At 39.6% G+C, this 27337-nt stretch overlaps 2 protein-coding genes across 2 annotated transcripts in view; one reads left to right on the plus strand and one right to left on the minus strand.

The window, feature by feature from the left end:
- The first annotated feature begins 1324 nt into the window (after window positions 1-1324).
- The window catches only part of Melk (maternal embryonic leucine zipper kinase), a 73552-nt gene continuing 47539 nt past the window's right edge, over window positions 1325-27337 (plus strand). Inside the window, exons 1-8 of the mRNA XM_048334376.1 lie at window positions 1325-1439; window positions 7068-7163; window positions 8525-8610; window positions 11330-11446; window positions 13681-13824; window positions 15090-15158; window positions 17453-17545; window positions 24182-24280. Of these exons, the coding sequence (XP_048190333.1) occupies window positions 7106-7163; window positions 8525-8610; window positions 11330-11446; window positions 13681-13824; window positions 15090-15158; window positions 17453-17545; window positions 24182-24280 (666 nt within the window). The 5' untranslated portion in view covers window positions 1325-1439; window positions 7068-7105. The remainder of the gene's footprint in view (window positions 1440-7067; window positions 7164-8524; window positions 8611-11329; window positions 11447-13680; window positions 13825-15089; window positions 15159-17452; window positions 17546-24181; window positions 24281-27337) is intronic.
- On the minus strand, window positions 5562-7081 carry LOC125352879 (ubiquitin-conjugating enzyme E2 variant 2-like). Its single transcript, XM_048348279.1, has 2 exons — window positions 7052-7081; window positions 5562-6036 (listed from the first exon to the last, which is right to left on the minus strand). Exons 1-2 carry the CDS (start codon window positions 7079-7081, stop codon window positions 5716-5718), a joined length of 351 nt encoding a protein of 116 aa, XP_048204236.1. The 3' UTR covers window positions 5562-5715.

The raw sequence follows: 27337 nt of genomic DNA on the forward strand, positions 1-27337 counted from the left end.
CAAGGCTAGCACTCTACCACTTGAGCCACAGCACCACTTCCGGCTTTTTCTGTGTATGTGGTACTGAGAAATAGAACCCAGGGCTTCATGCATAAGAGCAAGCACTTTACCACTAGGCCAAACTGCCGGCCCTGGTTTTAGTTATTTTTGAGATAGGGTCTGTTTGTTTACTCCAGCCAGCATGTACCTTGATCTTATTTAATGTTTATTTTTATTTCATGTATTAGCTTCTTCTTCTTCTTCTTCTTCTTCTTCTTCTTCTTCTTCTTCTTCTTCTTCTTCTTCTTCTTCTTCTTCTTCTTCTCCTTCTTCTTCTTCATGGGTTGGGGGCTTGACCTCAGGGCCTGGGTGAAGTTGCTGAGTCCTTTTACTCAAGGCTAGCACTCCACCATTTTGAGCCACAGCTCTACTTCCACTTTTCTGGTGGTAATTGGAGATGAGTCTGATGGTGTTTCCTGCCTGGGCTGGCTTTGAACCATGGTCCTCATATCTCAGCCTCCTGAGTAGCTAGGATTACAGGTGTGAGCCACCAGTGCCCAGCTGTAATGTTAACATAATTTTGTTTGCTTGAAAATAATTTACCCAGCACTTTATCATAGGTCACTTCAATAAAAAAGTATAAATTCAAATTTTTCTTTACTGTAGCTGTAATTAAAAATTATTTTCCTCTAGTTTGAGCTGTCATTACAAAAATAAAAATTGATCAAAGTTACATGAATGACAGAATAGTAAAATGTGTCAGAAAACTTCTCTTGTGATGCAGGGTCAGTGTTAGAGGGCCCTGAGTTATCTAATTGACAATTCATTCGGCACTTTGGGGGTTTTACTCCTCGTGGCAACAGATTTTAGTTAAGATTCAGTTTTCTGAAAGATTCTGTAAGCAGCTTTCGGTAAATTCTCCAGTCTTTTGTAGGGTGGGAAACACGCCATTGGTCAGGGGGGGGAGAAACATTAAGAACTGTGCATCCTAGAGACTTTTAGGAAAGAAGAAAGCAGAGCATCTGGAAACTTTGCAAGTTAATCCACTTCGGAAAAAAAAAATCTTCACATGTCCCTGGAGACCGTCTAGGACAGTTGTAAGAGGGTGACATTAAGTTACTACCACGGCAACCCAAGAGGGCGGCACAGCCACACCACGGACTGCCCCAGAGCGACCTACTGTGCGTGCGCCCCGCCCTGCCAGAACACACCGAGAGCCCCGCCCCCAGCCCCGCCCGAGCCCCGCCCCTCACTGGGATTCGCCTGTGTACAGCCCGCCCCTTCCGGTTTGGGAGTTTGATTCCTTTGGCGGGCGGAAACGACTGGAGCGCGGCGATCAGGAAGATTTGCCGGTCTCTCCTCACGCCTCATCTTAGCTCCGGACGTCTGGTCGATTCCTCTGTTTTTCTGTTCAGCCTGCCCGTCCTTCCCCTGCCTTCACCCCTGCCTTCGCCCCTCAGGTCAGTCCTTCCTCCTGCCTGCTCTCTTCAGCCCTCGGTGACGGCCGGGGTTTGGGCCGTGCGGGGTGCGAGCAGCAGCCGCTTCATCCCGGGGTTCAGCGCTGCGGTAGCCGGAGTTCCCGGAGCCCCACCCCGCCATCCCGTGCCCTCGGTGGGGTTCGGTATTCTTTCCCACTCAGGTTTTCTTCTCTCGGAGGACAAACAGTGCCTACTCAGGGGTAATGATGAGGTATTCGGGCAGAGTATTTGCCACCCAGGAGGGCTGCCATCCGGGTGATTGCCATTCCCACTCCGTGACTCTCTCTGTATCAGGGGGGAAAAAGTTTAATGTCGGCTTTTGAGTTATTTTCACAGGGTCCTGAGGGTATTTAGCTTAGGGAAAACAAGAAACGTTATCAGTCCTTCTTCAGAGTCCAAGTCCTCTCCCTTCATTTCTTCAAAGTTACCTGCCCACATCAGTAAAAGGAGCACCCTGAAGCCTGTATGGCAGAGGAAAATACCCCTGAGAAGTCATCCCAAGACAGCGATCGTGCCCCTTGCACGTAGGATAAGCAATTATTTTATCTTTGGTTTTTCTCTATAGTAAGTTGAGTAAGAAGGGAGGAGGATTAAGATAGCCTTATATTCCTAACTTTTCTTTCTTTTTTTTTTTTTTTTTTTTTGGCCAGTCCTGGGCCTTGAACTCAGGGCCTGAGCACTGTCCCTGGCTTCTTTTTGCTCAAGGCTAGCACTCTGCCACTTGAGCCACAGCGCCGCTTCTGGCCGTTTTCTGTATATGTGGTGCTGGGGAATCGAACCTAGGGCCTCGTGTATCCGAGGCAGGCACTCTTGCCACTAGGCTATATCCCCAGCCTATTCCTAACTTTTCTAAAAATGTTTGTTTCTAGTTTCCTATGAGGTGTGGGAGAAATCCAAAAGCCCTTATGGCACTTTCATGGCTATCAGTGGATTTTTTTTCCTTGCATTCAGCTATTATAGACCAACTAGATAAGCATATCAAGTTCTTTATGCCTTTAGAAACGAATGAGTGCCCCTAGAAACCCGTGCAAAAGGGCAGGACAAGATGCCATTTAACTTTTTTTTTTTTTTTGCCAGTGCTGGGTCTTGGACTCAGGGCCCGAGCACTGTCCCTGGCTTCTTTTTGCTCAAGGCTAGCACTCTGCCACTTGAGCCACAGCACCACTTCTGGCTTTTTCTATATATGTGGTGCTGAGGAATCAAACCCAGGGCTTCATGTATATGAGGAGAGCACTTTACCACTAGACCATATTCCCAGTCCTGCCACTTAACTCTTTTGTAAAGCTACTTCACAAACCATTGTTTTATCATCTTTTCTTTTTCTCGTGTGTGTGTGTGTGTGTATGTGTGTGTCTGTACTCGAGATTAAACTTGGGGTCTACCACTTGAGTTACTCCTACCATTATCTACACCCCCCTTTTCCCTGCGCCCAGCCATTATGTGTTATTATTTGAAATTATGCTCACATTTTTAACCCTAGCTGCTCATGAGGTTAAGATCAGGGAGACTGAGGTTTGAAGCCATCATGAGTAGAATAGTCTTTAAGATTCCATCTCCAAAACAACCAGTTGGTGTGGTTAAGTGGTAGAGTGCCAGCTGAGCAAGCTAAATGAGTGTGAGGTCCTGGCTTTGAACCCTGGTACCAGCAAAGGGGAAAAAAAAATCTTTTGTAGACCTTGAAGTTCTGATAATTATGTTCAGGTTTTTCTCCACCAGATTTAAGAAGGTGACCTAACTACATTATTATAGGACCTACCTTATTACACTGTTTTCCTTTATGAGCTCACCACACTTCTGAGGGTATACTCTAGGTTTTCAAAATTCATGACCATCATTAAGGTTTGGTAATATGCTGGTTACTCAGCTCTGGAATAAGATAGGATGTACAGAGAACTTGAAGGTAGTGAATGTTTTGCCCTATCACTCATCAACCATGGGTTTTTTTTCTTTGTTAAGTGTATATTAATTATGCAAAGGAGTTTGTTTCATTGTGGTATTTCCATATATGCATATGATATACTTGGGTACATTTACTCCCTATATATTACTTTTTAATTCCCATCTCTTTTAAGAACATTTGTTTTAGCTTTTACTCATTTTTTTTCATTTTTTGAACTTCAAAAGTTGTACTAAGTAACATTTTAACATGTCCATTTAAGTGTCAGTGCTACTTGGTAAGTCATTTCTTCCATTCTTCTTTTTTTTTTTTTTTTGGCCAGTCCTGGGGCTTGGACTCAGGGCCTGAGCACTGTCCCTGGCTTCTTCCCGCTCAAGGCTAGCACTCTGCCACTTGAGCCACAGCGCCACTTCTGGCCGTTTTCTGTATATGTGGTGCTGGGGAATCGAACCTAGGGCCTCGTGTATCTGAGGCAGGCACTCTTGCCACTAGGCTATATCCCCAGCCCTCTTCCATTATTCTTGAACCCCCATCCCATCTGTTACTTTTCCCTAGACTCATTTCACATTTCCCACTTCTTTATCATGTAGGAACTTTATATATATATTTGGTCCAAGACTGGGATTCGAACTTGGTACCTGATACTTTTGTTTTTTTGTTTTTGTTTTTATTATGTGGTACTGAGGAATTGAACCCAGGGCCTCATGCATGTTAGGCAAGCCTTCTGCCACTAAGTCACATTCCCAGCCCTGTACTTGATACTTTTTATCACTGGCTTACCCACTGAGCCATGCTTCCAAACTGAATACGCTTGCTATATTTGTCCTGTTCCCTTTTTCATTCACCCTCTGCCATTAGACCCTCCCACTTATTTTCAATTTCCTGGTATTCATTTTGTTAAATTGTCAATTGCTTGAAAGGTTTACTCCATGGAGTTTTACTCCTGCATATCCTATACCTCAGTCAACTAAATTGTGCATGTAAGCATGTGTGTGGTTACATGGGAGGTTGTATCTTGTGTCTAAGATCCACATATGAGAATAAAACATTCGCCTTTTGTCCTTCTAAGCCTGGATTACTAAGGTTAGTACGCTATTTTCCTGATCCATCTATTTCTCAGAAAATGACACAATTCTTCCTGATGGCTGCATAAAAATTTATTATATATCTGTATCTTTTTTTTTTTCCCTTAGGACAGTTGCACATTTTATTTACATTTTTTTTTTTTTTTTTGGCCAGTCCTGGGCCTTGGACTCAGGGCCTAAGCACTGTCCCTGGCTTCTTCCCGCTCAAGGCTAGCACTCTGCCACTTGAGCCACAGCGCCGCTTCTGGCCGTTTTCTGTATATGTGGTGCTGGGGAATCGAACCTAGGGCCTCGTGTATCCGAGGCAGGCACTCTTGCCACTAGGCTATATCCCCAGCCTTTATTTACATTTTTAAGACTACCTTTAGGGCTGGGAATATGGCCTAGTGGCAAGAGCGCTTGCTTCCTACACATGAAGCTCTCGGTTCGATTCCCCAGCACCACATATATGGAAAACGGCCAGAAGGGGCGCTGTGGCTCAGGTGGCAGAGTGCTAGCCTTGAGCGGGAAGAAGCCAGGGACAGTGCTCAGGCCCTGAGTCCAAGGCCCAGGACTGGCCAAAAAAAAAAAAAAAAAAAAAGACTACCTTTAATCTCAAAATCACATATCCATACACTTATTTCCTTTTTGTTGACTTAAACATAAATGCATGGTTTATTAAACAAAGACTGTAAACAAATATTTGTCATGTCTGTTACATGTAACACACAGGAACAGCTTTTAACAAATTCATCGACCCCCCCATCATCTTTTTATTATAAATACAGGTATCAAAACAATCCTGAACATATTTGATACTACTAGTAGTCAGCACCCACACCATTTCAAAAATTAACACAATTTGTGACAATATTCACTGTACCTGCTACTTTAACCAATTTCAACTGTAGCTTTTTCACTAAGTAAGATGGATAAAGCATGCCACTTCCATTTTTCCTTCTGGAGATTTTGTTTCAGAAGCACACTCATTTTCCACCTGCCATCTGACTCTTCTCGCCATACCTTGAAAACCTGAGTTCTAATTCGAGTACTCCAGGTTCATGTTTAAGTGACAGTGCCTTAACAAGAGAAAGAAAAATTCTGCATTTTTCCTCCTGTAACCTGAAAATATAATGGGTGTACATATATTAAATATATTCTTACAAATGTCCAGGTCATGTTTACCAGCTGGAATTCTCTTACTTAATGTGTAGGTATTTTGCATTGTGATATTTAATCAAGACATTAATATGAGTAGAAGGTTGTTGATGTAAGACAAATCTGAGATTCACTACAATTAATTGTTGTATGTTTGTCCTTCGGGTGGCTGTGGAAGCGTCATATTCTCCTTGGACATCATTAGTCGTCTCAGCTCTTGAAGTACAACTTTGATGCTATAGGAATTTTGCCACTTTGCTAACACTGGTATGCTCCGTGCATCCACCATTCCACTGGAATTGTTTATTCCATTCATATTAATTTTTGTTACAAATCTAACTGATGGAGGAGCTTCTGGATATTTAGGCCCACATTCTACTTTTAGGCTATATATTCTGTTTTCATAATTTGTCTGTGGAGACCGCCATCTTCTCCTGCAGCCCTGCGCAGCCGCCCGCCCCTGGCGCACGGACGCACCATATATCTATATCTTGATCATCTCTAGCCCTGTATCTATCTATGTATATTCTCCCCCACCTTTTTTTTCTTCTTGCTTCAGGATTTGTTAATACAAATCCATTACATGTATTCTCACATTAATGGTTTTTGTTTTCTTTTTTGTTGGTCGTGGGGCTTGAATTCTGGGCCTGGGCACTGGGCTCTATCACTTGAGCCATAGTGCCACTTCTGGTTTTCTGGAGATAAGAGTCTCACAGATTTTCCTGCCCAGGCTGGCTTTGAACTGCGATCCTTAGATATCAGCTTCCTGAGTAGCTAGGATTATAGGCTTCAGCCACCTGTGCCCAGCCAATGGTTTTCTTTTCTTTCCGCCAGTCTGGGGCTTGAACTCAGGGCCTGAGCACTGTCCCTGGCTTCTTTTTGCTCAAGGCTAGCACTCTACCACTTGAGCCACAGTGCTACTTCTGTTTTTTTCTATATATGTGGTGCTGAGGAATAGAACCCAGGGTTTCATGTATGCAAGGCAAGCACTCTACCACTAGGCCATTTTCCAGTCCCTGATTTTCTTTTTGAATAGTATCTTTTGAATGTAAAGAATTTCTTAATGTACACACACACACCACAGACACACACACACACACACACACACACATATTTAGATGAAAGTCTTCCTGTGTTGCCTAGGTTGAACTGCTGGGTTTACTTGGTCCTTCTGCCTCAGGTCTCTCAAGCTACTGTGCCTATTGGTTTTTTAATGATTAGCACTGTATTTAAAGATCCTCTCATATTATGAAATCATATTCTTTTAAAAGTTTTGAAAGTTTATCTTTTATGTTTAAGACTTTATCTAGAATTAATTTGTATGTGTGATATGAAATAAGAACTCTTGTGTGTTTTTTTTTTTACTATGGCTAATCTATTTTTCTAGTATCATTTTTATCATTTATATGACTAACATTTGTATTTGTTACAAGTGGAGGAGATAATCTGGATAATATTCCTTGTTGACCATGTACTATTTCTGCCTTATAGGTTCTTTCTATCATTTTGCATAAACTTCTAAGTGGACTATGAAAGATTATGATGAACTTCTCAAATACTATGAATTATATGAAACTATTGGAACAGGTAATTGCTATTTTTTTTCTTGAAGACAAAGGACCATCAACTGTTTGGGAGTATTTGGGCTGTAATGAACTCTGGTTAACATAAACATATAACATTTTTCTCCTTTACTTGAGTAGGGAAAAGTAGAGCAAAGATAGAGATTAGTAGGAGGTTTGTAGGTCATTGCAAGGTATTTGGCGTTTATTGTAAATTCATCTCAGTACATTCTTTTCTTTTTTCTGGTATGGGGCTTGAACTCCGTGCCTGCACACTGTTCCTGAGCCTCTTTGTATTCAAGGCTAGCACTTTACCACTTGAGCCACAGCACATAGTTTATTGGAGATAAGATTTTCACAGATTTTGCTGCTTGGGCTGGCTTTGAACTGCGATCCTCAGATTTCAGCCTCCTGAATAGCTAGGATTACAGGCAGGAGCCACCGGCACTGGACTTCCCTGGTAATTTCTGAGCCAGGGTATCTGACCTATGTTTTCTTTCATGGGGTCACTCTGGCTGCTTAGTGATGAAAAGATTGTGTGGGAGAGGGTTAGTGTAGAGGAGAGGGAGAGATATTAGCGCTATTCCAGCAATTTAGGTGGCTTGGATAAGAGATGGTGGTGAAAGTGCTGTGGTAGTTACTTATGGAGGTATATGTCTATATATAACATATAGTAAAAGTATGCAAAGTAGGCAGATCTCAACATAGACCATATATAAATGCTCAGATAAGACAAGCTATTTCTTTATAGTTAGTACCTGCTTCCTTTCCCCCATTGTAACTAACCATTGGTTTGTTTTACCCATGGTAAGCCCATGGATTGGTTGAGGTTAAGGTTGGTTCCAGGGTTTGGGGCTGGGCATCTAGGAAAATAAAGTGGCTCCTTACAGAAATAAGAAAGTTCTCAGAGACAACCAGGAGCTTCTTTTTTTTGGTAATGTTAAATTGAAGATTTATATGTCAATATATATAATTCAGCTTTGACCTAATTTTGAAGTTAATTCCATATCTTTACAGTTTAAGAACTGGTGGAAATTTTTTATATGATTTGTCTTTTGTCTGTGCAACTTAATGTTGTAGCCTCTCATTGTTAATTATAAAGTAAATTGAATTTCATGGTTAATCATAGAGCATACCTCTAAAGAGTGAATACTGCTCTTCTACTTTCTTACAAAATTAGAGGAATCCTGTTTTGATAGGAAAAGTAATCTTCAGCTAGACACTGAATTAGAAGAGGTTGTAATCATGGCTAACACTTTTGGAACAACAAAAGAAAGTATGCAGACTTCTCAGAAAATGTGGTTCAGTAGAGCCTTTTTAGAAAATATGAGGTGTCTGTGCTTGGGTCATTGCTTACCGCTTTTTTGTACATTTTTCTTTACTTAGGTGGCTTTGCAAAGGTCAAACTGGCCTGCCACATCCTCACTGGAGAAATGGTGGCTATAAAAATCATGGACAAAAATGCACTAGGGGTAAGTTTGAAATTTTTTTTTTTTTTTGGCCAGTCCTGGGCCTCGGACTCAGGGCCTGAGCACTGTCCTTGGCTTCTTCTTGCTCAAGGCTAGCACTCTGCCACTTGAGCCACAGCACCACTTCTGGCCGTTTTCTGTATATGTGGAGCTGGGGAATCGAACCCAGGGCCTCATGTATACAAGGCAAGCACTCTTGCCACTAGGCCATATCCCCAGCCCCAGTTTGAAATTTTTATTAGTGTTCTTTTCTTTTCTTTTTTGTGCCAGTGCTGGGGCTTGAACTAAAAGCCTCAAACTCTGAGCTTTTTTTGCTCAAGGCTGGTACGCTATCATTTGAGTCATGCTTCTACTTCTAGCTTTCTGCCAGTTAATAGGAGATCAGAGTCTCTTGGATTTGTCTGTCTGGGCTGGCTTCAAGCCCTGATCTTCAGATCTCAGCCTCCTGCATAGGTAAGACTACAGGCATGAGCTACCAATGCCTGGCCGAGTTTTTCCATTATTTTTGTTTTGTTTTGTTTTGAGACAGGGTTTTGCTGTGTAGCCCAGACTAGCCTGAAACTATTGATCTTCTTGCCTTATTTTCCTTACTGCTGGGATTACAGGTGTATATTGCCATGCTTGACTTCTTTTTTCAATATTGAGTATTGTTTCACTGTGACATTTTCATGTATGTACATTATGAAACTTAAATCAGATTCATACCCAATGAGATTGTTTAACATTCTACTTGTGAGTCAATTTTGCTTCGATGTTTTAGTTACTGTTCTTTTCTAAGAGTAATTATTTAAAAAATGTAAAGATCTATGTTTTTAAAGTATTTTGGGGGAATGGTTATTTTGTCCTTCACATTTCATTTCAGGGAAATAACACATAATGGCACTGGGTAGCGTCCATTTTTCAGTGATTCTCTTACAGCCCTATAGATATTTCTGGGTATTAATATATTTCATCTTTACCTTTTCATAATACTAAATGATGATCTATTTTGTGTTATAGATAGGTTGACCGATAGGTGGATAAATCTTTGTCCCAGAATTTTATTCAAAGTAGCTTTAGAAGTTCTAATTCAATCCTTTCCCTCATCAACCTCTTTTTCTCTATGAAAATGCTTCTAGGATTGATTGTCTCCTAAAACAGACTATTCAATTTGTGCTTTTGATTAAAATGTACATAAACTATTTTTATACTGCAGTAAAACCTGGGTTAGTTTTCTAGTGTTGGAAGTCACTCTGAGTCATCTTCTTAATTCAACTATCCTTCCTGTGGTTTATTTTTTTTTTTAAGAAAAACATTAACATAGATTATACAAAGGCATTTGGTATGATATTTGCAACATGCATATACTTTGATCTCATGTGGCCCACCTATATTATTCTTGTTGTTTGTTGTTTTTTTTGAAGATAAACTTTAAAGAATTATTTTCCTTGACTAAAAGTCTCTTAAGTGTTTAAAAGGAAAACAGTTTTTCTTCTGGATTGAGTTAGTATTAGTAGTACACACTGTGTAAACCAACTTAAACATTTTACAGTTCTTAATTATCAAACATTAAAAACATTGTAGAGCTGGCAGCTCACACCTAAAATCTTAGCTATTCATGAGCCTACAATGCAAAGGATTAAGGTTTGAATCCAGTCTTGGCAGGAAAGTCCTTGAGATTCCATCTCCAAAATAATCAGCAAAATGCTGGGGTAGAGATTTGGCTCAAATGCTAGAGTGCCAGCTGAGCAAGTCAGGAGGCCCTGAGTTCAAACTCCAGTACTGACAAAACAAAAACACGTTATAAAATATTTTAATGATGGTGTTGAACACTAATTACTGCTTTGTTTTCATTTTTAAGTAAGTACTGATTGACACTTAAATCAAAGGACAAATAAGGAGTTATTGCAATGTCCTTCACTTTTTTATTGAAGTCTTTTCAAAATATATGCTAAAACTCACCATGACCTAATTTGTGAAAATGATAAATATTTTTAATTTAACAAATAGCTCAGATTCTTTTATCTATCTATCTATCTATCTATCTATCCATCTATCTATCTATTTACTTATTTATTTATTTATGGCCAGTCCTGGGCCTTGGACTCAGGGCCTGAGCACTGTCCCTGGCTTTTTTTTGCTCAAGGCTAGCACTTTGCCACTTGAGCCACAGTACCACATCTGTCCATTTTCTGTATATGTAGTGCTGGGGAACTGAACCGAGGGCTTCATGTATATGAGTTGAGCACTCTTGCCACTAGGCCATATCCCCAGCCCCTAAAGATTCTTTATTTTTTATTATTGCTAAATAACATTTATTATTCTCGTAAAAGATTATTATTAATTAATTGCCAGCGGCCCACATCCATAATACTATTTACTCAGGAGGTTGAGATCTGAGGATCACAGTTCAAAGCCAGACTGGGCAGAAAAGTCTGAGAAACTCTTATTCTAATTAAATACCAAAAAGACAGAGGTGGAGGTGTGGCTCAAGTGGTAGAGAGCTCTGTTCTTGAGTGAAAAAGCTAAAGTAAAGCACATAGGCCCTGAGTTCCAGCCCCAATACTGGCGAGTGTGTACACACACACACACACACGAAAATTCTGATGTTTTTTGTATGTTTTGAATAATTTGTTTTAAAGTTGTTGATAGCTTTTGCTGTTTACTCTTAAAGTTGTTGATATTGACAGTTAGAACAGTCCCAATAAATTTATTGCTCACTTGAAATGCTCTTTTGTCACAGAGTGATTTGCCCAGGATCAAAACAGAGATTGATGCTTTAAAGAATCTTAGACATCAGCATATATGTCAACTCTACCATGTGCTGGAGACCGACAACAAAATATTCATGGTTCTTGAGGTTAGTAGTATGTTCCTGAGGACTAAAAGTATTTGGTCATTTTATCAATTGTTAAGTGAAAATTATGTTTCATCTGAAAAATTGGAATAATTTAACTAGCTTATTACCTATTTTGAATTCTGTAATGATTTAGATCATAAAAGTAGACATCTATAATACATTGGAGACTGATTACAAATGAATATTTCTAAGATCCTTCTAATATAGTGGTATATTTTTTATTTTGTTTTGTTTTGTTTTTTGGCCAGTCCTGGGGCTTGAACTCAGGGCCTGAGCACTGTCCCTGGCTTCTTTTTGCTCAAGGCTAGCACTCTACCACTTGAGCCACAGCGCCACTTCTGGCTTTTTCTATATATGTATGCTGAGGAATCGAAGCCAGGGCTTCATGTATGTGAGGCGAGCACTTTACCATTGGGCCATATTCCCAGCCCCTATAGTGGTATAGTTTAATGGATAGAATCTGTTAGAATTTGTTTTAAGGGGAAGTTTCATTTGAGTTTTACATCCTATTGCTAATTTCCTATGGCTAACAAATGACTAGTTTAAACCACAAAATTTTATTCTCTCAGAGTTTTGGAAAGTCCTCCAAAATCAAGGCATAGACAAAATTGTTTTCTTATATCCATTCTGTAGGAGAATATGAATATACCTTTTTCAAAGCTCCTGGTGGCTGTTGGCAAGCTAGCCTTCCTAGCTTACATATGTATCACTCTCATCTCTTCCTCCATCTTGAAATGGCATTTTTCCTCTCTAAATGACTCTTTGTCTATTTCTCACTTTTCTATTGCTGATGATTGTAATTGGGTGTACACTTTCTAGCCCCCAGGACTAAGAGCAGTAAATTTTTACTGTTTTAAAGTTTCCTGTACTGGGAATGCGGCTTAGTGGTAGAGTGCTTGCCTAGCATGCATGAAGCCCTGGGTTTATTTCCTCAGTACAAAATAAACAGAAAAAGCTGGAAGTGGCACTGTGGCTTAAGTGGTAGAGTTCTAGTCTTGAGCAAAAGAAGCTTAGAGACAGTACTCAGGCCCTGAGTTCAAGCCCCAGCACTGGCAAAAAAAAATTAAGTTTCCTAGTGTAAGGTATTTGTTATATAGCACCATGAACAACTAAGAATTATTTCTAGTCTTTTGCTTTTTAAACAAGACTGCTTCAGTATATAACCATTAATGTGTTCCTTTTTTATGTTAAGTAGTTCTACTGGGACTATAGTGGAACTATGCGGTGCATTTATACTTTTTGCTACAATGAAATAAAATTTGAAATGAAAACTTAGTTTACAGAGAGCAGTGGTGTTGCTTTGGATGGGAAGCCTGGAGCTTTGTGCTCTGGTCCCTCTTTCCTCCTCACCATTGAGATACTTGTTTACCTGAGCCCCTGATGCAGAAGGGAAATTGGTGGTCTTTGGACAGTGACCGACAATAATTATTTTTTTAAATTAATTTTAGGATACTGTACTAAATGTGAGTACGTTAATTTGGTTTTTAGTGCTTTGCTATAAAAGTTTAAAACCCTGAGTAAGCTTTTTAAAATCACAATAGTAGTAGGCTCTTCTTCTGTTTATTAGTTATAAAACTGTTCTAGGTTAAGAGTTATTGTCCTCATTCCTGGAATAATTATTGCCTTGTTTGATCCTGAGAGTTTTGGGGTTTTTTGGGGTGGGTTTTGTGTTTTTTTTTTTTTGTTGTTGTTTGTTGTTGTTGTTTGTTCCAGTCCTAGGGATTGAACTCAGGGCCTGGGAGCTTTTTTGGGTCACAGTTAGTGTTCTACCACTTGAGTCAAAGCTCCACTTTTGGATTTTTGGGTAGTTAACTGGGATAAGAGACTCCTGGACTTTCCTGCCTTGGCTGGCTTCGAACTGTGATCCTCACATTTCAGCCTCTTGAGTAGCTAGGGTTACAGGTGTGAGCCACTGGCACCTGGCTGAGAATGTATATATGTGTGTGTGCATGTGTGTGTACACACATATATACATATATAGTTTATTAATTAATTTTATTGTTATTATAGAGGTGATATACAGAGTGGTACATTTACATGCATCAGGTAATGAGTACATTTCCTTTCGTATAGTGTCATCTGTTCCCTCAGTCTCTCAAGAGTATATTTTTTAATATACTTATGCAGTTCCTTTGCTTTTAAGTTTAGTGTTTGGTATAATTTTTTATTTTATTTTTCATAGAAGTGATTTCTGGTATGATGTAACAATATCTGTGTGCTTGTTATTGTTTAAGTACTGCCCTGGAGGAGAGCTGTTTGACTACATAATTTCCCATGATCGTCTCTCAGAAGAGGAGACCCGAGTTGTCTTTCGTCAGATAGTATCTGCAGTTGCTTATGTGCACAGCCAGGGCTATGCCCACAGAGACCTCAAACCAGTAAGTGATCGTACTACATTTAGATGTTTACCTGAGAGTTCAACAGCATCTACTTGTGTTTTCATTTCCGTATATGTTTATAATTCTTAGTTTTGCTGTTGCTGTGCTTTTTTCTCTTCTTCCTCCTCCTTTCCCCTTCCTCCTCCTTCCTTTTCCTACTTCTTCAGCTTCTGCTCCCTTCTCCTTTTTCCCATCTTCTATTTTTGTTCCAGTCAGAATATATCATATTCCTTTTTCTTTCCTTTTGACTTTGGTAGCCTTTTGGAATAGATTTTCATTCTAATCATCTGTCAATTTTATGTGATGTTATAAATGTCTTTGTAATCAGGATTTTATTTCTGGATCATTGAGTATTTTTTATTTAGCCCTTTTCCTACCCTCTTCCCTTTTTTCTTGAGCAGTGTCTCCTGTATAGCCAGGGTAGGCTTGTATCTCACTATCCTCTTGCTAAGTGCTGGAGTTACAGGCCTATGCTAATTTTAAATTTACTACTCTTTAAAAGAGAACTGTTCAATAGAATCTACAGATTCCACTTATTGAGGACTGAATAAAAATGTGAATACTTTTTTTTTTAATGTGATACTAGTGTTTGAATGCAGGGCTTTATACTTGCTAGGTATAGTCCTAAAAAGGTGAATACTTTTTAAGTCTGTAGGCTGTGAACTAATGTGGGTAATAGTGAATGTGGATCTAATTAATTAATGCATCAATTATTGTTACTACTGTGCTTTGAACTCAGGGTTTTGTGCTTTCCCTTAGCTTTTTCACTCATGGCTAGCAGTGAACTACTTGAATCACACCTGTACTTTGGCTTTATGCTGGTTAGTTGAAGAGTTGTTATCAGAGTTGGAGACCTAGATTTATATAAGATAGGGTGCTATTATTATCCCTTTTCATCTATTTATACCCAACTTTTCAATTTGAGCTCACTGTTTAAAGTTAAACTTGCCTTTAGAAGCAAACAATTACAGCTTACAAATACAAGCAGACAAACTGGTTTGTGCTAGTATGTCTTGAGGGTGAAATGCTATAGTTATCAGCATTCTATTTTCCCCCTTTTTACTTATTTATTTTTGTAGTACTGGGGATCCAACGCTACCAATAAGCCATGTTCTGATCTCTTTTCTTTTATATTTGTCTCTTCATTGGTTTTTAATCCAAGCTCTCAAAAATAAAAACCTTCAATCATTTTTAGAAGTGGCTATAGGTGAGATGTCCTATAAGGAAGTCACAATATGGTTATCAAAATGTCTTTGTTTTCCCAGGAAAATTTGTTGTTTGATGAATATCATAAATTAAAGCTGATTGACTTTGGTCTCTGTGCAAAACCGAAGGTAAGTGTAGATACTAAAATACCTTCATTTCTATATAAATGTACCTCATAGTGTGTTATCTTGTATTGGTTTCCACATTTTGTTTTTGTTTTTGTTGGTCTTAGAGCTTGAACTCAGGGCCTGGGTGCTGTCTCTGAGCTTTTTTGCTCAAGGCTTCACCACTTTGAGCCACTGCTCCACTTCTGGTTTTCTGGTGGTTAATTGGAGATAAGAGTCTCAAGGGTTGTCTGGCCTGGCTTTGAACTTCCATCCTCAGATCTCAGCCTCCTGAGTAGCTAGAATTATGAGCACAAGCCATGAGCACCTGGCTTCTACCTTGTTTTTTTTTTTTTTTGTCTTTTCCTTTTTGGTACTGGGGACCGAACCCAGGATGTTGTACTTGCTAGGCAAGCACTTTGCCACTGAGGTACATCCCAGCCCTCCACCTTGTTTTTATTGCGCTTGGTTGCATCTATTCTGAAGAATGTTAAATTTCATCCCTGGCACCAGTCATTTTTGTACATTCTCTACATGGTTCTAATATGTAGCCGAAATTGAGAGAATTGCTTGCAGCGTTGGTCATATTCAAGATTCCAGGGTTAAGCTGTGAGAAAATTTGTAGTATTGAGGTCCAGGAAGCCATTGCATGCAGTATGAATTGAATTGTCCTTGCAGTTTGAGTATGGTGCCACTAGATGATGCCTTTGTACATTTAGATAGGAGTTGAGAATCAAGTAAAAGTTATCCAAATGGTTATAGAACTAAGTTACATTTTGTGAGATAATCTTCCTTTCGAAGGAAGAAGGAAAATGTCCGTATACAGTTCTAAATTTATACTGTTGGGCATTTTCCTAATTTGTATTCCAGTTAAGTGCTGGTGTTTTCCAGCATAACTTCTCAGTGAGGTGACTTTGAACTTCCTAGCTTTGCTGTCTGCAGCAGTCTCCTGTGTGGCTGCTATTGGAGGCTTCCTCCTGAGTTCTCTAATGATGGTATTCAGAATTTCTAAAATGAGCTGTCTACACTCATTAAGAATGTTGAAATTACAGACTTGTCTCAGCCTTTTGTAGTCCCCTGATTATTTCCTGCCCCCATCAGGATCAGTTAGGTGCAAGGGGAAGCAGGTATTGCTTTTCAGTTCAATGTCTGATTCTTTTTGATTCTCTTCCTTCCATGATTCTTCAGGTTGTCAGTGGATCCTTGTGTCTAAGAAGCAAATGCCATAAGGCAATTTTGTCATTCCCAGATATACCAAAACATCAAGCTCATATTGGAGTAGATGAGCTGCGTTAAATCATACAGGAGGCAGTAGGGGAAATGTTTCCATTAGCTCAGCTTAGACTCCTAAGAAAAGGGTGGCCTGGGAGAGGATTGCCTCAGCTTGGTGCAGAGCTCACTTTCAACATGTTTCCGTTGTAAACGAAATTTCACAGTTTCTCAAGTCATTTGCTCGTGATAGGGCTATACATAGGAGTTAGACAGAAACTTCATTTTCAATATATCTTGGGTTTCTGTGTGTGAACAGAGAAGGATGAGTAGATTTCTCATTTTACCAGCTCTTGAAGCCAAGGTGGTGATTTTTCTTAGAACTGAGTCCAGGAAATAGCTTGTCGTGGCATTGTTCTATGTGCCATGTTGCTTTCTTCCCACTAAGAAAAAAAGAAGCTCCTCTGTATTTGTAAAGATTTGATATTAGTGGAACTTACAAAGAAAAAATCCTTTTTCCTTGAATACTCGGGACTGTGAAACAGGGGTACTTGGATGCATGCTAGGCTGATTGTTATGCAATGGATATCTAGGGCAGTATGAACCTGGCTTTACTGAACTAAGGGGATAAAGGTAAATTTTTTTTTTTGTCAGTTGTGGGGATTGAACTTAGGGATTAGGTGCTATCGCTGAGCTTCTTTCTGCTCAAGGCTGGCGCTCTATCACTTGAGCCACACTACCACTTCTGGTTTTATTTTAGTGGTTAATTGGAGATGAGAGTCTTATGGAAACTTTTCTGCTTGGATCAGCTTTGAACCATGATCCTCAGATCTCAAACTCCTGAGTAGCTAGGATTACAGGTGTGGGCTACCAGCAACAGGTGGGATAAAGGTTTTATTCACCCTCAGGTTATAGTAGTATTGGAAATGTGGAAATGAGAAGTCACCTGTGCAGGTATGCATGTAAACAAAGATTATTGGATTGGCCGCCGAAGTCTGATTATTTGGGGTGTCTCTTTATCTAGCTTTTTGTATTCAAAAAGTTTTTACCAAGATTTAATACTCCTAAGGGCTATAATTGATAAGTGTTCATTTTTATCTTATTGGCAGGGTAATAAGGATTACCATCTTCAGACATGCTGTGGGAGTCTTGCTTATGCAGCCCCTGAGTTAATACAAGGCAAATCATATCTTGGATCAGAGGTAATAATTCATTGATTAACTCAGTATGTAGTCAACATCCATTTATTAGAGACCTATAATGAATCACACTGTATATTGGGGATATAACATTACAATAAGAAATAATTTAGTTAAGTAAGGAGTTTATTATAAACTAATAGAGTAAATCACTTATGTTAAACATAACATACAGATTTTTTTTACTGTTGTTGTTGATTGTGGGGCTTGAACTCAGGGCCTGGGCACTGTTCCTGAGCTTTTCTGCTTAAGGCTGGCACGCTACCACTTTGAGCCACAGTTCCACTTTTGGTTTTCTGATGGTTAATTGGATTTAAGAGTCTCATGGACTTTTTTTTTTTTTTTGCCTAGACTGGCTTTGAACTGTGATCCTCAGATCTCAGCCTCCCGAGTGGCTAGGATTTAGGTATGAGCCACCAGTACCTGATATATATAGATTTTTTTTTGAGGGAGGGGGGAAGAATAGGGTCTTGCCATATAGCCTAAGATGTTCTCAAATTCACAATTATCCTCCCTCTGTCTCTTGAGTGCTAAGATTATTGGTGTGCACTACCATTGGCTAGATAAAAGGCATACGTTTCAAAGCAGGAATGTATTTCTTGGAATGTATTTCTTGTGTGGATATATGTATGTATGTACACAGACACATATACACACACACACACACACACACACACGCACGCACACAGTGCTGTAGTTTGAACAGGATAGTCTAGATCGAGTGCCACCTTGGCCTGACATCTTTGGTCTTGATTAGAACAAACCTACCCTTTGTCTATAACTGGCTCTCAGGCTAGAAGTCCTGCGTAAACATCCGTGTTCAGAAGGCGGGAGCGTACTCTCTTTCTACTACCTGTGGCTTCAAGTTGGCTAGCTCCTCTTCTCTGGAGTACTAGTGTTGCTAATGTTAAGGTCCTAAAGTGAAAACAAAACAAAAAAATCCTCAAACCACTGAATTGTCAAAGCTCAGGAAGTTCTGGGCTGAACAGTTTTCTTATTTTAGGACATCTCCAAATCTTTTATATGCTCTGGTACAGTTTGATCTTTTGGGCAGGGATATACCACAAGTAGCAACTAGTCCTGATTTTGGCTTCCTACCAAGTATATTTTTCATGCAGAACATCTTCTGAAACTAGTGCTATGTGGGAGAGACTTTGGGAAGTATTAGTTATACACTTGGTGGCATGAAAAGATAGGATTTAACTTGTTATTAGATAACAAGTGACCTCTAATTTTGATAGGATTTCATATTTAGAATGTAAAATAGAATGAAGAATTTGGATTTATTTTTGTTCAAATTCAGTTATTTATATTTTCTTTCTTTGCTTTATTTTTTGAATATATACATACATATGCACATATTTTTGAACTGGAAATGTCATATCTCTTTATACAAAACACATACATTTCTATAAACAAGGCCTTTCATAACCATTCATAACTTTAGTTATCCAAGTCAGGATTTAATATTTAACTCATATCCATACTGAAATGGCATTTCTTGTACCAGTGATATCTTATTTTCTCCTAGTCCAGATCACACATTTCATGTAGTTCGTATGTATCTTTAATATTCTTTATCTGGAAAGCTTCCTTAGATTCTGTTTTCCTTAACTGTAATATTTTTCAGTTACTTGTTTTTATAGTCTCAATTTGAGTTTAGTACTCCATTATGATTGGGTTTATGCTATACATTTTTGGCAAAAATACCACAGAGGTAATACTGTGACCTTCTTAGTTCATTATAGAAAAGAGAATGAACAGTCACTGTTGTGAAAGTTTATCATGATCATAATCATACTAGATACTTCTTATCTCCCCCAGAATTGGTGATAATACTGAGGGCCATACTCACACAATCTGGACAAGTGCTCCATCTCAGCTCACATTTTATTTTTAATTGTTAAATACACATAACATACAATTTCCTATGTTAACTGACCATTTTAAGTGAATAATCAAGTGGTATTGCAGTCACATTGTTATGCAATGAGCCTCCACAGTTCTTTTCATCTTGCAGACTGAAAATTCTACACCCTAAACAATAAGTCTACATTCCTGCCTACTCCATTCCCCTAGCTATTGTCTGTCTACTTCCTGTGTAATAGAAATAGAATTTTATGACCTTTGTCTTTTTGCGACTAGCTTATTTCACTTAGTGTGTCTTTAAGGCTTGTTTTTTTTTTTAACATAAGTCAGAATCTCTTTTAAGGCTAAATAATATTCCATTGTATGTATATGCAATATTTTGTTCATTTATTCATGTTGATAGACACTTGAGTTGGCTTCTAGCTGTTGTGAATAATGCTATAGGAATGTAGTTGTGTGAATATCTCTTTTATTTTATTTTATTTTTTTGCCAGTCCTGGGGCTTGGACTCAGGGCCTGAGCACTGTCCCTGGCTTCTTTTTGCTCAAGGCTAGCACTCTGCCACTTGAGCCACAGCGCCACTTCTGGCCATTTTCTGTATATGTGGTGCTGGGGAATCGAACCCAGGGCCTCATGTATATGAGGCAGGCACTCTTGCCACTAGGCCATATCCCCAGCCCTGAATATCTCTTTGAGAGCCTCTTTTTCATCCTTTGTATATAAGTGAAAAGTGGAATTGCTGGTAATTCTATTTTTAATTTTTTTTCAGTAACTTTCATACTATTTATCATAGTGGTTACACCATTTTATATTCCTATGAAGTAAATTCCATTATCCCATTCTGTAAGGGTAAAAAAGCAGAAAAACTCAGGTCCAGATTAGGTATGATTGCAGAGTCGCACAGCTAGTTCAAGATTTGAACTAAGAGAAGCTCTTTTTCTGTTGTTCCATCTAGTCTTCGATAAGGAATGTACAAGTAGACTGAACTCCCTAGATTGCTAGAAGATTGGTGAGAATGACTTCCCTGTTGGTCTGAATGGATCTGACTTTTTCCTATGTGATCTTTTTTCTTAAAATTGTATATTATCTTAAAGTAGTTGTACAAAGGGGTTACCATTCAATAAATCATTGTACTCATCCTTTTTTTTTTTTTTGCCAGTCCTGGGCCTTGGACTCAGGGCTGAGCACTGTCCTGGCTTCTTTTTGCTCAAGGCTAGCACTCTGCCACTTGAGCCACAGCGCCACTTCTGGCCATTTTCTATATATGTGGTGCTGGGGAATCCAACCCAGGGCTTCATGTATGCGAGTCAAGCACTCTTGCCTCTAGGCCATATTCCCAGTCCCTATTTGTACTCATCTTGATTGATGTCACCCCTTTATCATTCTCTTCCATCTCTCTTAGCTCAACCCCTTCCTAGTTTCATTGGATATGCATTGAATATTATGACTGCATTCCTCCTCTTCCCCCCTTTTTTGGCCAGTCCTGGAGCTTGAACTCAGGGCCTGAGCACTGGCCCTGGCTTCTTTTTGCTCAAGGCTAGCACTCTACCTCTTGAGCCACAGCGCCACTTCTGGCCTTTTCTATATATGTGGTGCTGAGGAATGGAACTCAGGGCTACATGTATATTAGGCAAGCACTTCCCACTAGGCCATATTCCCAGCCCCCATCCCTCTTCTTATTTGCGTTAGTTTGGCTTTTCATCCTTCTATGACTCTAGTTAACTTAGTATACCAAGAAATCATCTGGGACACTTTTCAGATATCTCTGGAGATTTTTTGTCAGTCCTGGGGCTCAGGGCCTAGGCACTGTCCCTGAGCTTCTTTTGCTCAAGGCATGCACTCTGCCACTTGCGCCACAGCACCACTTCTGGCTTTTTCTGTTTATGTGGTACTGAGGAATCGAACTCGGGGCTTCATGTATGCTAGGCAAGCACTCTACCACTAAGCCACATTCCCAGTCCCTTGGGTTTATTCTTTAAGGGGAGACTTTAAGAACCTTCATTTAAAAATAAGCCATTTAGGCCCAGAGCAGTGGCTTATTACCCCAGTAATCCTACATACTTGGCGGTAGAAATTGGAAAGATCATGTTTTGGGGGTAAAATATTTTTGAGACCTCATTTCAGCCACTAAAAAGTGGGATATAGTGGCAGAAACATTCCTGTCATCTCATCTATGTGGAAAGCATAAATAGGAGGCTCTTAGTCCATGCTGACCTGAAAAATAACTAAAACAAAAAAGGGTTAGGAGTGTGGCTTACGTGGTAGAGTACTTGCCTAGCAAGAGCAAGGCCCTGAGTTTAAACAGCTATAAAAATGGTTTAGATAATTCTAATATTTATTGTTTAGATCCTGCCTTAAAGACATGTTTCATATTACTATTTAATTTTGTAATTTCTTTTTTTTTTCTTTTTTCCAGCCCTGGGCCTTGAACTCCAGGCCTGAGCACTGTCCCTAGCTTCTTTTTGCTCAAGGCTAGTACTCTGCCACTTGAGCCACAGTGCCACTTCTGGCCATTTTCTATATATGTGGTGCTGAGGAATTGAACCCAGGGCTTCTTGTATATGAGGCAAGCACTCTTGCCACTAGGCCATATTCCCAGCCTGTAATTTCTTAAGTAATTTCTCATAGGAAATAATTTGAAGCCCTTTTTTTCCCTAGTTATTTTTATTTGGCACTTGGTAACTATGGATTTACTTGCATTTGTTTTGGCTTAGAATTTTACTGGTTATCATCTAGTTTGAAATGGTGAAGTAAAGGTACTTAATGAGTTACCCAAAGAATACTTATCTCCTCTCAAGATTAGATTTATAGAGATTTTTCTCTTTTCAAGTAAATTACTCTTTTCAAGTAGATTTCTTTTTCTTCACAGATTTCTAATGGAGTCTTACTCTTACTTTTTTCATCTTTTAGGTTTTTAAATTTTAATTTAAACCAGGGCTTTGGGCTGCAGGTACTTTACCACTTAAGCAACATCCTTAGCCCTTTTTACTTTTAATTATTTTTAAGATATGATTTTATACTCTTGCCCAGGCCTTGAATCATAATCTTCTTTTCTATGCCTTCTGTGTGGCTGGGATAACAGGCATGTAGCATCATGCTAGGCTTGTTTATAGAAACTGGGTCTCACTCTTTGCCTGGGCTAGCCTTAAGCCATAATCTTCCCAATCTCTGCCTCCTGTGTAGCTAAGAACATAGGCATGTATCACCATACCCCACCACTTAACTTTTTCGTTTATAGCCACATATATAATCTCTTTCTTGACCTCAGATGATATTTGGTCCTTTTTGTTCCTCCTCTTTGTTTTGAATTTAATATCCTTGCCTTGAGTATGGAACCATCATGCCCTTATTTATAGAAGAAATAGTCACATCTCTCAGACGTAAGTGGTTAATTTCTGATCTACGACTTGAAACAAAAATCAAGTATTGGCTTAAAAAGCAAATTATTCACTTTAGGTATTATAATGGAATTCTAGCAATTTGGTATGATTCTGTAGACAGGTCTGAATTACCTGAGTTATTAGTTTAGGTACTATCTAAATGTGCAGTGCTGCCTAAGTTATTTTAACTGTCCATACCTTTGTTCCCTTCAAAAATGACTATTTTTCTTATCTCTTAAAAATTTCCTAAGAGCGGGGCTGGGAATATGGCCTAGTGGTAAAATGCTCATCTCGTATACATGAAGTCCTGGGTTCGATTCCTCAACACCATGTATATAGAAAAAGCCGGAAGTGGAGCTGTGGCTCAAGTGGCAGAGTGCTAGCCTTGAGCAAAAAGAAGCCAGTGCCAGTGCTCAGGCCCTGAGTTCAAGCTCCAGGACTGGCAAAAAAAAACCAAAACCAAACAAAAAAATGATTCCTAAGAATAAAATGAGTGTAGGGAGCTATGATTTCTAATTTTGACCCAGGCCAAATGCTGCTTGACTAAATAGTTACTGCTTAGGACTCATAGGGCACCTAGATATCTCATGTAAAGGTTAAACTCCTTTTGGATTTTACAATTTGTAAGGCTGTTTGTGCTGGTAGGCTAATTTCTAGCCTTATACTTGAAAAGCCAATCATTGCATATTATTAAGATTTCTGTACCTAGAGAGGATTTAGCAGTGCAGCTTAGTCACATTTTCCAGGTCATCAAGTTGTTTTCACACCCCCATACCTGTTTATATACTAATATATAATGTAAACCTTTAGTAACCACGTAGAATTGCCTTTCAGAAGCAGAGACCTGGCCTCATTTCCTTATTATGCCCAATTTAGCCCAGCTAACTGGAAATTATCTTCTGTCATGTATTAGTGTGTAGCCAGAGTGTACTGAACCAGAAATGAACCAGGATGCTTTCCTTGGTGGCCTGCCATTGGCTGACTTTCAATAAGTCATCCTTTCTGGGCTTCATGTTCCTTGCCTGTAGAATGAACAAATTGAATGACACAGTCTCTAAGCATTAGTCTAGGTTTGTGAAAATTTGTGGTTCTTCTTCTTTTTTTTTTTTTTTTTTGTGATAGTCTTAGGGCTTGAATTTAGGGCCCAGGTGTTGTCCCTGAATTTTTCTGCCCCTGGGTAAATGGTCTGCCCCTTGAGGCACAGTTCTACTTGTGACTTTTTTGTGTGTGTGTGATTAATTGGAGATAAGAGTCTCATGGACTTTCCTGTCTGGGCTGGCTTTTGAACCACAATCTTCAGATCTTAGCCTCCTAAGTAGGATAAGTGGCATAAGCTATATTTTCCCAGCTTCTCTCTATTTTCTAATGAGTTCCCCCCCCTTGCCCCCAGGCAGATGTTTGGAGCATGGGCATACTCTTCTATGTACTTATGTGTGGATTTCTACCATTTGATGACGACAATATCATGGCTTTGTACAAGAAGATTATGGTGAGTAATATTAGGCATAGAATTTTAATATGAAAGTTTCCTATGCTGCCTACATATGCTTCCATTTATAAAGTGTAAACACAGGCAAAAGTAATCTGTGCTGTTACAAATCAAGACAGTGTGTGAGTGATTAAGAGGGAGTGGTGGTGGCTTCTGTTTCTTGATGTGGGTGCTATTTATAATTACATATATTAAATTTTTTTGTTTTGATGCCTATACTAGGACTTTGAGCTCTCTTGGCTCTTTGATTCATGGCAGGCACAAGAACCAAAGTGGCTGCTACTTGAATTATGCTTCCAGGTCCAACGTTTTGCTCATTAATTGGAGATAAAACTCTTACTGATTTGTCTGCCTGGGCTGGCTTTGAATATCAATCCTCAGATCATGGCCTCCTGAGTAGGATGATAGGCAAGCCACTGGCACCCAGCTGTATTCAAATTTAGGAAACTTAGTAAGGTGTGCTCTTCTGTGCATTTCTACATAGTTTTCAATTAAAAAAATAGAGAATATGTTTTTGGTTGTCCCAAAGTGAGGTGAGTAAGCATGTATGATCACTTTTTGGTAAGAGTTTTTGTTTTATAATCAAAAGTAATACCTTAGTCAGTTGCTGTGTTAAACTACATTTTCCTATTAAGGTTATGGGAAATAAGAATCTTAATTTCACCTGGTACTGGTAGCTCATGCCTGTAATCTTAGCTACTTAGGAGGCTGAGATCTGAAGATAGCAGTTCTAAGCCAGCCTGGGCAGGAAAGTTTGTGAGACACTTATCTTCAATTAACTACCAGAAAACTAGAAGTGACTCTGTGGTTCAAGTGGTAGGGAACTAGCCTTGAGCTGAAGAGCTCAGGAACAGCGCCCAGATCTAGAGTTCAAGCCTCATGACAGTACAGAAAAAAAAAAAGGAATCCCCATTTCTCTCAATTTTGGGGAAAATAAAATTTTGGCTTTAAGGTATAAGATTAGAGTTAAGAGTATTATTGTTGCTAGACTCATGGCTCAAGAGATAGAGTCACTACCTAATAAGAGTGAGACCTTGGGGCTGGGGATATGGCCTAGTGGCTAGAGTGCTTGCCTCGTATACATGAGGCCCTAGGTTTGATTCCCCAGCACCACATATACAGAAAATGGCCAGAAGTGGCGCTGTGGCTCAAGTGGCAGAGTGCTAGCCTTGAGCAAGAAGAAGCCAGGGACAGTGCTCAGGCCCTGAGTCCAAGCCCCAGGACTGGCCAAAAAAAAAAAAAAAGAGTGAGACCTTGAGTTCAAACCCTAGTTCTGCAATAGTAAAAAAGCTAGAAGAGTACTTATATAAGTATTGTTAGAATCATCTGTATATTAGAAACAAGTGATCACAATGCGAGGGGGTAAGGAGTGACTGCTCGTGGTAATGAGATTTCTTTTGAGCTGATGAAAACATTCTGGAACTATGTAGTGGTAGTGGTTGTCCACTTGTTTATTTTTATTTGTTGATGCTGCCTATTCAACCCAGGGACTTGTGTACACTAATAAGCATGTGTTCTATTGCTGAACTATAGCTCCAGGCTTGGCAACTTTGTTAATACTAATATCCTTTAAAAAGGGTAATTTTAATTGATATAAGAATTATATTCAGGTAAAAAAAAATTCAGAAAAATCATATATGGCAAAGAAAAACTCGTAAAGAGTTAATTCAGCATTGTATTATTTGCTTCTTAGCAAATAAAGGTTAGCCAGCCAGCAGACCTTTTCATTTTGAACATTTCAAGTTGATTTTTTGTTTCTCTCTCTCTCTCTTTCTACATATATACATATATATGTGTGTATATATATAGTGCTTGGCTTCAGTTGTGTCTCTCTTCCTCTTCCTCTTCCTCTCTTTCTCTCTCTCTTGTCTGTCCATACCTACTTCTCGGGGGAGTAAGGTGAGACTGTGTAAATCATAATTTAGGGCTGGGTGGGAAAGGTCTGCCCTATTTAGCAGTCAGCATGTTGAGCCAGGAGACAGGCTCTGGGCAAGTAAGTACTTTGCAAGCCTCAGACTCAAAGCTCTCATTGCTGTGACCTCAGGAGATTGGATTCTCTCCTGATCAGGGAGTAGAGGTATGTTCAACTGCTACACTGATGCCATCAAGGTTCTAGCTGCCTCTGATGGGGCCTCTGCCAAGTGTTTTAAGCCTCAACTGTGCTCTGTGATAGGTTCTTCTAATGTCGGTCACACCAGCATCTCTATGGCATGACTCAGCAGGGGATCTCTAGCCTCCATTGTTCCAGAACTGCTGCCTCTGGCATCTAACCTGACGATGTAACTTCCTGTAGTTTAAAATTTGCTGTGGGGTCGCGTTGGATATTCTTCTTCTTCTTCTTCTTCTTCTTTTTTTTTTTTTTTGCCAGTACTGGGCCTTGGACTCAGGGTCTGAGCACCCTCTCTGGCTTCTTTTTGCTCAAGGCTAGCACTCTACCACTTGAGCCACAGCACCACTTCTGGCCTTTTCTATATATGTGGTGCTGAGGAATCGAACCCAAGGGCTTCATGTATATGAGGCAAGTGGCATACTTTTGCCACTAGGCCATATTCCCAGCCCCTGGACATTCTTCTTTTTTTTTTTTTTTTTTTGGCCAGTCCTGGGCCTTGGGCTCAGGGCCTGAGCACTGTCCCTGGCTTCCTTTTGCTCAAGGCTAGCACTCTGCCACTTGAGCCACAGCGCCACTTCTGGCCGTTTTCTGTATATGTGGTGCTGGGGAATCGAACCCAGGGCCTCATGTATACGAGGCAAGCTCTCTTGCCACTAGGCCATATCCCCAGCCCCCTGGACATTCTTCTTAACCACCTTTTATGACTGATTTGTACCCAGATTCTATGGCAAGGTGTCCTGTGACTCCTGGAGCCATGATTGCTCCTTTTTCCAGACCTCCAGACTAACTGTTTCCAAGAAAAGGCATTCTTTCAAGTTGATGTCATATTGTTTCCCTCTGAGAATGAGAGAGAATACTTGTCTTTGCCAATGCTAGTTTCTTGACTCCAGAGCAGTTGCTACCTCACATATCCCTGTTCTGGGATTAAGGGTTGCTGATGTGTGGGT

The sequence above is a fragment of the Perognathus longimembris genome, chromosome 1 (assembly GCF_023159225.1).
Source record: "Perognathus longimembris pacificus isolate PPM17 chromosome 1, ASM2315922v1, whole genome shotgun sequence".
NCBI lineage: Eukaryota > Metazoa > Chordata > Mammalia > Rodentia > Heteromyidae > Perognathus > Perognathus longimembris.

Excerpts from the sequence above, each read along its gene's own strand:
- LOC125352879 (XM_048348279.1), bottom strand. The coding sequence starts at position 7,081 with ATGATAGAAAGAACCTATAAGGCAGAAATA. Across the intron at positions 6,037-7,051 it reads GAACCTATAAGGCAGAAATA|GGGCGGGCGGCTGCGCAGGG; the intron begins GTACATGGTCAA and ends TCCGTGCGCCAG.